General features: G+C 38.0%; 1 protein-coding gene across 1 annotated transcript in view; it reads left to right on the forward strand.

Moving 5' to 3' along the window:
* Positions 1-11021, forward strand: part of KLHL3 (kelch like family member 3) — a 233156-nt gene that overhangs the window by 135748 nt on the left and 86387 nt on the right. The window contains 1 exon segment of the mRNA XM_025040560.1: positions 1781-1900. Within this exon segment, the coding sequence (XP_024896328.1) occupies positions 1781-1900 (120 nt within the window).

Raw genomic sequence — 11021 nt, forward strand, 5'->3', positions numbered from 1 at the left:
AAAGACACTAACCATAAAATAAATTATGTTTGTAGGATTTCTTACATGAAATTTTTCATCTTTACTGGGCACTCTCTCTCCCTGAGCACATTTTCTGCTTTGAGATTTTCTTTTTCTACTTAAACACATGATTAATCAGCTGCCTTTGTGCATCTCTTTATATTTATTATCCTGTGCTCAGCCAACTTCTTTGCCCTTGGAATACAAACAGTCCCAACGTTCAGATGCCCATTGCTTATATTTGCATGCTGAACTGAAAATGATGAAGGAAGCCAAACGAGGAGTCTGTCATGGTCAAATGGGCTGTGGATCTGGCATGCTTGATTTATTGGAATGTTACAAATCCCAGTGTGAGATCTATAGAGACTCTTAGGTCTCTGGAACATTCTCTTAACCACAGCAGCCCCTTTCTCAAGCCAGTTTGGGCCATGGACAGAGGGAATGGCAAAGGAAACTCCTTTCATTGTTTTAGAGTTGTGGGCCCCCAAATCTACACAAGTGGATAGGTTTTGTTTTCCTATTAGCAAAACAAAGCTTAGCCTGGTCCAAAGACCGGTAACTCCAAGGTCCCCGACTTGACCATGGAGCCGAATAGTTTCATCAGTCTTGGGATAAAGTCCTGTCCTTTCCTTGCTCATTCTTTTGATTTTGCTTTCCCACCCTCCATAAGATTGAAACATGTTGGTCAGAAGTAGTTGGGCATTGAAGTGGCATCCCATAAGGATCTGAACGTGTTGCCTTTGGTACAGAGGATTTTGAGATTATGAGTGGCTCTTGCTAGTCACCACCTGCTCATTTAGCTCACACAGCCGTTCTTTTCATAACAAATTACAATCCTTTGTTTTTCTATGGGATTTTTGTTTCCCAAAAGCTTTCACTCTTTTGCCACTGTTCTCCATACTGTAGCCAATGTGATCCTTGTAAAGTTCAAGTGTGTTCACCTACTTCCTGCTGTACTTCTCTTCTTAAAACTCTTTGATGGCTTCTCATGGTTTCAGAATGAAATCTAAACTCCTTAGCTTTCCTTGTATGACATTTGCAAGACTGTTCAATCTTTACCTTTTTCTCTTGATAGTCTTCTCTAGTTTTACTGAACTTCAGTGCTTTGAACACACTTGACTCTCCAGGTCTTTGTGCATATCGTTTTCTCTGCGATAATACTCTCCCAACTTCCTTTTTACCTGGCTAATATCTTTTTTCCTCAGCGTGCCAGCACTGGGATAGTTGTCCATCCTCTGTGCTTCTATAACTCCTTTCTAAGGAATGATAATACTTAGATATGATGGTTAAATGTTTCCTTGGCTTTCTCCTCCACTGAACTCTAAGCTTTGTGAGAGCAGGATTTGTGCTTTGTTTATTGTTGTGTTTCCCTTATTTAAACATAGTGCTTGACACATAATAGGCTTCATTAGATGTTTGTTGTATGAGCTAACATCCCTGTGAATTGAGTGGCATAGTGCCTAGCCTCGCCTAACCCCCTTATCCCTCTGGGGGATGGAGAGATGGAGGGTAAGGACCTCCTACAAAGTCATACAAGTGTTTGGTGGGACAGGCTGAGCTAGGACCTGGCTTCCTCCAGAGGAATGCACTTTTCATTGGAAGATCTTTCAGGAATGCTTGACTCACTGCATTCCTTTCCTGCTGGGTCTATAGTTAAGAGAACAGGCTGACAGAGATGCCCCTGGTGGGTGGGCAACTGCATGGACTTGTGGCAGTTGGATGAATGGGTTTACCAACATGTGATCTTCTTTTTCCCTTCCCACTCCCTTCCTGTTCACAGCATCAAGCTGAGCTCCCAGGCCCCAGTACAGGCTGGGGATGATGAGAAGAACCAGAGGACGATCACTGTCAACCCTGCCCACATGGGGAAGGCATTCAAGGTTATGAATGAACTGCGGAGGTACTTTTCGTATTTTACCTGTGCCTTTTTAGAAGGAACTTGCTGGGTGAGCGTCATTAGGGACTGAGAAGTCAGGATACTGCCTCCTAATGAATTCTGGCTCTTCCCCACCCACTCTCAAACAATCATTTGGCTTCTCCTCTCAAACTCTGATTGAGACAGAATGTCTTTCTGAAATCTCTCTTTTCTTTGTATTTAACACCTATCATTTTAGTGCTGAATCACAGGGGAAAAATCCTTTATAGTTACAGAAGTTCTGTTCATAAACTTGATTTCCAACTGAACCAGCTGCTTGAAGTCCAATAATAGAATGATTGCAACACCTACACACAATTGCAGATTAAAGATCGTGGATGCCAAGTATTTTCTTTTGGCCTTCCTGTCATTCCTTGGTCTGAACTTAGCTTGTCAAGACAGCCACATGAATGGAAGAATACCTGGCTTCTAAAATGCGATTTAACTCTTTAAAGAAAGAAATGAAATACAAACATACTCATTCTTGCTAAGCTAAATGGTAATGGTGTGCAGGCTATTTGTAAGGCCAGTGTGCATGTTTGATGAGCTTGTTGCAAGACAGGTTCAGGGCCCAGAACATGGTTTTTTTGTACAAAGTCTGTGCACCCAATCTCTTCTTTTCCGGAGAGCTCAGAAGTTTCCTTTGCCCATGCCATTATTTACTGTATATTTCATCCTACTTTGAGCTGTAATTGTTTATCTCTTTTCTTCACTGTAGCTCATGAGTTCCCTGAGGGCAGAGGCAACTTCTGAATCATTTTAATCTCTTAGCACCTGGTACTTCATAGGAACTTTGAGTCATTCACCAAAGATGCACAGAGACACTGGCTAGGCTCTGGGATGGGTGAATGGGGGTACGAGATAAAAAATGTAAATAGGTCAGTAAATATGGTTTTCTACAGTACAAATAGGTGTTTTATGGAAGAGGAATGCATTAGGTACTTGCTATGTGGTAGGTGTGCAATAATTATTTGTTTCTTAAAGGGTACTGCGGAAGCAAGTATGTCAAACTGCAGCTTTGGAGAATACTTCCTAACACTTCAGCTATATATATATATTTTTATGATGACATTGGTTAATGAAATCCAATGAGCTAACACTTAAAATTTAAGTTTTAATTTTCCAATTCATATATATATATATTGCATTGTATGTTTACCACCCATAGTTAGACGCTTAAGCTAAATTTTGAAGGACAAATAAGAGTTAAATGAAAAGTGATGGGGTTAGAGGCAAGTCTTCCAGGCAGAGAAAATGGCATGAACAAAAGCTTATATAGCTGAAGATATATTTGTTGAGTAGTGGGTCGAACTACTTTTAAACAAAAGTTCTATTTGACTCTATGTTTCTTCATTTCTCTTTTCTGTAGGGCCTAGTGTTTGGCATAAAAACCAAAGTAAATTAAATTTGTTTTATACCAATTTTTATTAGGCCTCCTGCCAAATTTCCTGGAAGCTCTGTCTATAGTTGTTTTAGGCAGTGTGCAGTGCTGTTGTTCATGCCTATGGATATGGTTCTCTTGCCACTAAAGAATTCGTGTTTTGTTCCCTAGACACTATTGAGTTTCTTCATGTAGCTTCCTTGAGTATACCTTGTGCCCTTTGTTTGATTTAAGACTCTAGGTTTCCAAGTAAACAGCCTAACTTTACACCTCATGGAATTAGAAAAATAAGAACAAATTAAGTCTAAAGTTAGCAGAAGGAAGGAAATTATAAGAATTAGAGCAGAGATAAATAACATAGAGACTTAGAAAGGCAATTAAAAAAACAATGAAACTATAAGAGTTGGTTTTTGGAAATGATAAAATTGACAAACCTTTATCTAGATTAAACAAAATAGAAGACTCAGGTAATCATTTCACAATATATACGTATAGCAAATCATGACATTGTATGTCTTAAATTTAGACAGTGTTATATGTTGATTATATCTCAGTAAAATAAAACAAAACAAAAAAGATACGAGGTCTCTCACCAGATTGTATTTTGCCTGGTGTAGCCAACTCTAGTAACTGCTGAAGGGGAGAGCTCAGAGAATAGTTACGTACACAGCATTTCCCTCTCCCCACACTTTCCATTACTAGCATCTTTTCTTTTTCTTAAATAACTTAAAAAAGAAAGTTATCCTGCTATGTCCTTATTGCTTCTTTTCCAAGTTACCACACGTTTTTACATCTTTCTCCAAAAGCATCGACTGGGATTTAACCTCTTCCAACAGTCCTGCTTCTTCTCTTTTGCGTAAATCAGCATTCGCCAGTCTGTTCTGAGGAACATTTTCTCAAGATGCTCTCTGGGGAAAAAGAGCACTGTACCCAAGTGAGTTTGAAAAATGCTGTATAAGACTGATTTGCCCCCCTCTGAGATTCATAATACATACAGGCATATTAAAATCTCTGAGCAGTCTTGCAATTAATTTGTCTAACTGAGAGTTTCCCACACATATTTGACTATAGAACCCTCTTTGGTTATTGTTACATATAGACCGACTATTTTGTGAAATTTGTTTTGGAAAACACTGGCCCTTTGCTGAAGTTTAAGTGAATAATCTTTATATTAGTCAGAGTTTTCCAGAAAAACAGAATCAATAAGATATGTCTATATATAGAGATATTTATTAAAGAAATTAGCTCATGTGGTTATGGAGGCGGAGAATTCCCATAATCTGCTGTGTGTAAGCTAGAGAACCAGGAAAGCCAGTAGTATAGTTTAGTCCAGGTCCAAAAGCCTGGTGTAAGCTCGACACTCCAAAGGGCTGAGAGCCAGTAGCTCTGATGTCTGAGGGCAGAAGATGGACAGTCCAGCTCAAGAAGAGAAAGAGAGAATTCCTCTGCTTTTTTTGTTCTATTCAAGGCCTCTGTGGATTGGATGATGCCCACCTGCACTGGTGAAGGACATCTTTTCTCAGTCTACCAATTCAAATGTTAATCTTTTCTGGAGAAACATTCACAGACACCCCCAGAAATAATGTTTTCCCAGCTATCTGGGTATCCTTTAGCCCAGTCAAGTTGACACATTAAATTAACCATTATAATCTCTTTCCTATTCGTTCATTTGTTTGTTTGTTTATTTTCACATGGACCACAATCTGTATCTGGTAAAATTTTAATTCAGGTTTAGGCATGAGTTTCTCTTTCATTAAAAATTTTTTTTAAAGTTTTAAATTTTTCTTTTAATTTTTTGGAAAAAGGAATACATTTATTATAGAACATTTAGATAATACAGGTGATAATTTTAATACATAGTGGTAACCATTATTAATAGTTTGTAGAACATCTTTCTTTTCTTTAAAATAAACATCTCAACCGGACTTTTTTCTCTTACCACTATATTGAACAAGTTTTCTATTTTACTAACTGTTCCACAACGTTATTTTTAGTGGATGAGTAATATTCTCTTTGGTTTATTTTTTTTAAACAGTTCCCTGTTGTTGGCTGTCTAGCCTTTTGAATTGCTCATGTAAATAACACCGGCAGTGGTTACGTTTAGAGCATTATAGTATAGTGGTCATAGGCATAGACTGGAGCCAGGCAGCCTGGTTTCAGATCCTGGCTCCAGTACTTACTAGCTGTGAGAACCTGCACAAATTAATTCATCTCCCTGACCTCACTTTTGTCAACCATAAAATGAGGCTTATAATAGTTCTAGTCTTGCTGGCCTGTTCAGAGGATTAATAAGTAAAGTGCTTAGAACAGTGATAGCACATACATTACTGTTGTTAAATACTTGTGCACATTCATGATTATTAATATAGAATTAATTCCTAGGAGTACGATTACTGATTTCAACAGCATGTAGCATAATAATAATGATACCTATTCCTTAGATACTGTTTTGAGACCCTGGTATATAGTGAACATTCTGTAAGTGTTAGCTGTTATTATGATGAAGATGATTTGCTAAGCACTGTGCTCAGCTACAGGAATATGGCATAAGATAAAGGAGTTAAAATGTTGCCCTCGATGAAACTTGCATTCGAGCAGTGTTCAAAGATTATATCAAATTCTAAGGTATTTAAATGACTCATTTTAAAAACTAGAGTGGAATGGGTGAGGCAGCGGACCTGAATAGATCCTTTATTGATCTGGATGAGTTTAATGGGAACTGGAGAGAGGCATACTTTGTTTAAATGAAGTCCTGGGTAAAGCATCTTGTCATCCAGGGATTAAGGTAATGAAATGCTACGTGATATTCCAGGGACCCAGGGTCATTTCTTGCATTGTTTTCACATTCCCCTCCCTCAATTTTAAGCTATTTTAGTTCACACATGTTCTTTGCAATTTATGAATCACACAATTCACGAGTTTCCTATTCTTTTTACTTCCATGGTAGAGAATGGGCTGTTGGCATGGTAACCACCCCACCTTCCTCCTTCTTTTGCACTTCATAGCTCTGTTCTGGTCAGACCAACAGCTGCTTCTGGGCAGCAGAGCCCTAATAGTTCTTTGGCTCCTGACCATCAAGCCAGCAAGTGGGGATGTGGTCCTTTTTGGAATACCACACCCTGACCAGGCTTGAAAAGGAGACAGTTTTCCTAGGTCATCATGACAGTTTTAACCTCTCATTTCACCATTGCAAACAGTGCTGTTCTCATCTTTTTTTTTTTTGGATGGTCTGCCACTATGCCTTTATTACTTGTAATAGCCATCTTAGCACATTTCTTTTTTTTGGTAACAGCTTTATCAAGATATAATTCGTATGCCACACAATTCACCCATTTAAAGTGTACAATTTAATGTCTTTAAGTATATTCATAGTCATGTAGCCAATAATCAATTTTAGAATATTTTCATCACCCTACAAAAAATCCTGTGTACTTTAGCAGTAATCCCCCTGTTTTCCCTATCTCCCCTTCCTGCTAGTCTGGGGCAACCACTAATCTTTCTGTCTCTGTAGATTTGCTTATTTTGGAATCATACAGTATGTGTGGTCTTTGGTGACTGGCTTCTTTCACTTAGCATAATGTTTTCAAGGTTCATCCATGTTGTACCATATCTTAAGCATTTTATTGCTGAATAGTATTTCATTGTATGAGTATACTACATTTGACTTTTGGCTATCATGAATAATGCTATCATAAAAGTTTATAAGTTTTTGTGTGGATGTATGTTTTCATTTCTCTTGGGTATGTACCTGATTAGGATTTCTGGGTCATATGATAACTCTTATGTATAATCTTTTGAGGAACTGTCAGACTGTTTTCCAAAGCAGCTATACCATTTTACATTTCTACCAGCAGTCTATGAAAGTTCCAGTTTCTCTGTATCCCCACCAACACTTGTTATTTTTTGTATTTTTGATTGTAGCCATCCTAGTATATGTGAGGTGGTATCTCATTGTGATTTTGATTTACAGTTGTCTGATGACCAATATTGTTGAGCATCTTTTCATTTGCTCATTGGCCATTTCTGAATCTCACTGGGAGAAATGTCTATTCAGATCCTTTGCCCATTTAAAAATTATATGTCTTCTTAGTATTGAGTTGTAAGAGTTCAAGTTCTTTATATATTTTATATACAAGCCTCTTATCAGATACATGATTTGCAGAATGTTTCTTTTGTTCTGTGGTTTGTTTTTTCACTTGCCTGATGTCCAAATTGTGTCTTTCTGGATTCTCAATTCTTTTCTATAGATCTCTATATATCTATCCTTATGCTATTATGACACTGTCTTTAGGTTTGCAGTAAGTTTTGAAATTAGGAAGTGTGAGTCCTTCAATTCTGTTTTTTTTCAAGATTGTTTTGGCCATTTCAGGTCTCTTGCATTTTCATATGAATTTTAGGCTCAGCTTGTCAATTTCTGTGAAGAAGCCAGCTAGGATTTTGATAGAAATTGTGTTGAATCTGTAGAATAATTTGGGGGAGTATTGCCATTGTAACAATATTAAATCTTTCAATCCATAAAAACTGGAAGTCTTTCCATTTATTTAGGTCTTTAGTTTCCTTCAACTGTTTTTTTATAGTTCAGAGCATAGGTTTTGCACTTTTTTGGTTAAATTTAGTAGTAGGTATTTTATTCTTTTTTGATGCTATTGTATATGGAATTTTTTTTAGTATTATTTTTGGATTGTTCATTGCAAGGGTATAGAAATACAATTGATTTTTGTATATTGACCTTGTATTCTGCAACCTTTTTGAACTCATTTATTTGTTCTAACAGTTCTTAATGCATTCCTTAGGATCTTCTAGCCACAAGATTGTTATCTGAGAACAGACATAGCTTTATTTATTTCATTCCAATTTGGATGCCTTTTATTTTATTTTCCTGCCTAATTGCCCTGTCTAGCCACCCTAATCATATCTTATTATAAGCAGTACTTGATACAGGTGATCATTCCTTCCTCCTTGAAGCCCTGTCTTTACTTGGATTCTGGGATACTACACTCTTTTTTTTTTCCTATCTTACTGGCTGCTTTCTCATCTTTTTTGCTGGTTCTTCCTCTCCTCTTAACCTCATGACCATCTCCTACCTCTAAAACGCAGACTTATGTATCCATTTGCCTAGTCGCTAACCCTGCTTCGATGTCCAACAGGCAGCTCAAACTTAACATATGCAAAACTTAACTCTAATTTTAAATGAAATACTTTATGGAAAGAAGAAAAGGAATAAGTTAGCATTTACTGAATGTTTACTATTAGCACTGTTCATTATCTTGATTATAACACATCTGAATTCTGATACTCAGGGGCCATGAGTATTAGTTTGGTGAGTTTGATTCTGGAGCCTGAGCTTCATTCCTAACAGCTATACTGTAATTCTCCACAAATCACAAAGTGTATATAGCTCTACTTCTCTCTCTTCAAAACTGTCCTTTGTAGTAGTGTGATAGCTCAGAAAAAAAGGATCCCATAGGATCTCTGGTAAATGGAATCAGAAGTGCTTGTGAGCCATGCAGTGCTTAGGAGACACTTTCCCCTTTTCCATGCAGAATGGATACATGGATACCCCCAGGGTAGGCTTACCTCCAGTGTTTGGCAAGTTTCTCTTGGTTACTTTCCCAGGTTAGAGTTTCCCTGGCCTTGAGATACACTTCCCACCCATCAGGACTGCTCTCATTCATTTGCTGAACTGGATTCTCCATCTTTATTCCTCATTCCTCCTTGTCTCTTTTTCATTTCTTCATGAATTGTCAGCTCTTCTGGATTTGTGTAAGTTATCCCTCTTTGACATTTGCTTTTTCAGCACCTAACATTGAAAATTTGCTCAGTATTTTTGACCCATCTGTGTCTACACTTTCCTCATTAAAATACTTGTCATCAAAGAAAAAAATTTACCTGTGCTTTAAGATAGCAGTGATAACTTCATTTCCCCTTAAAATCTTTAATAGAAGTGAAAATGTCCAAGGTGAGTCTATTCGTGTTGGGAATACATTTTTACAATAATTTTTGTCCAGATTAAAAACCAGTCTATTCTCAAATGGCATCTGCAATCTCATTTGGTCCCCATGAAGTATGTCCCAAGGTAGCTAAGAAAGATGAAAAAACTGTGGTAAGTTCATTTGTCTCTGTTCTTATAACCAGTTAGGGGCAGAGACAGTTGTGTTTCCAGTTGAGCTGGCTTATTCTGATAAAATTTGTATGTAGGGTCTACTGTCCACTGCAGTGTGAGGTTCCACTCCCAGGTTTTGCCTCTTGGTGCTTGGAGGTCTCACCTTTTCCAGAAGTCCCCTCACTGATACCTTATGCCATATGATGAACCTTTCCTGATCACCTTTCCCTGTATTGATGCTAACCTGTTTTCTGTCATTTCTCATTCTAAGTTTCAGCCAATCATAAGGCATTGTGATACTGTATCTGAATTCAAGACTCGAGCTTCTGTAGCTTTGGGCCACCTCTCTGAGCTCCATAGACCAGATATTTTCTAAGGGCATTTGTAGCTGTAACCTCCTCAGGTTGTATGATTCTGTTTCTCTAATAAGTGAACCTGGACTAATGCCTTAATAGTTGGCAATGGTTAAATATGGTACACCAGAGATGGCAAATATGTATCTTCTCTTCCATTTATCAGTCATGGCAGACGCATTACATTCATCTCATCACTCTAATATCAAACCGTATCATGACCTTAGACTTCTTAATACAATAAAGTGTTCTAAGTAACTACTATCAATGGATCATAGTTGAAATGTATTTGTCCTCCTTGTTGTCCCTCCCATCAATTGTGCTTCAGTCTAAAGGAGGGATTAGTGGTGAGAGGATACCATAGAAGTTAGGAGCATGGGTTCTGGAGTTCAGCTGCCTGTATTCAAATCCTGTTTACACTGCCCACTTTCCGTGTGACCTTGGAAAAGTTACTTCTCTGGGCCTTAATTTCTTTGCTTGTAATATGGGGCATAACAACAGTCCTACCTCATAAAGTTGTAGAGAGGATTAAATGAAGTAGTATGTGTAAAAAAGTGCTTAGACCAGTGCCTGGCACATATAACTCAATAAATGTTAACCACTATATTAATAGTAGGCATGATAAGGACGTGCAAGGCTGGTAGAGGAAAAATTCTTGGATCGACAGGGCCTTGCAGCACTCTTTCAATCTCTGAAGTAGTCAAATATACATTCTGTCTATGAGTGTGGATTGATCTCATTTCAAAATTTGTTCATTTGTTTAGTAAAAATTTAGGGTCTACTGTGGGCTAGGCATGCAGGTGTCTAGAATTTAACAGTAAATAAGTTCCTTTCAGAGTCAACAGTGTAGTGGGGGTGATGAACATGAAAAAAGGCAGTTACAATATTCTTAATAATTGCTATGATTGGAGTTTGTGCACGGTCTTTAGGGAGCACAGTGTGCAGGTAGAATCTTTTTGGTGATAGTGTTAAATCTGCGTGGGAGGAGAAATATGAGAGTCCTCCAGATCTGGCTGGTGTCTTACCAGTACTGCATAGGCAGTAGATCTCTTGGGGGAATTGTTAATGCTTATTCTCACTGGTGGCACATGCTCATGCCTCTTGGCATTCATTCAGCCACTTGACTGACAGCCCTAAACTTTTCCCACTGCTCCCTGAGCTGCTGTCCCCCTGTCTCAGTCATAGTTGATGGAGTGGGGAGCAGAGAGGTGGAGACGAATGGAGGAACTCTGAATTTGCAGTCACAGACTAGTTGGATTTCTCTGTGTG

Source organism: Pteropus alecto, unplaced genomic scaffold (genome assembly GCF_000325575.1).
Source record: "Pteropus alecto unplaced genomic scaffold, ASM32557v1 scaffold78, whole genome shotgun sequence".
Lineage (NCBI taxonomy): Eukaryota > Metazoa > Chordata > Mammalia > Chiroptera > Pteropodidae > Pteropus > Pteropus alecto.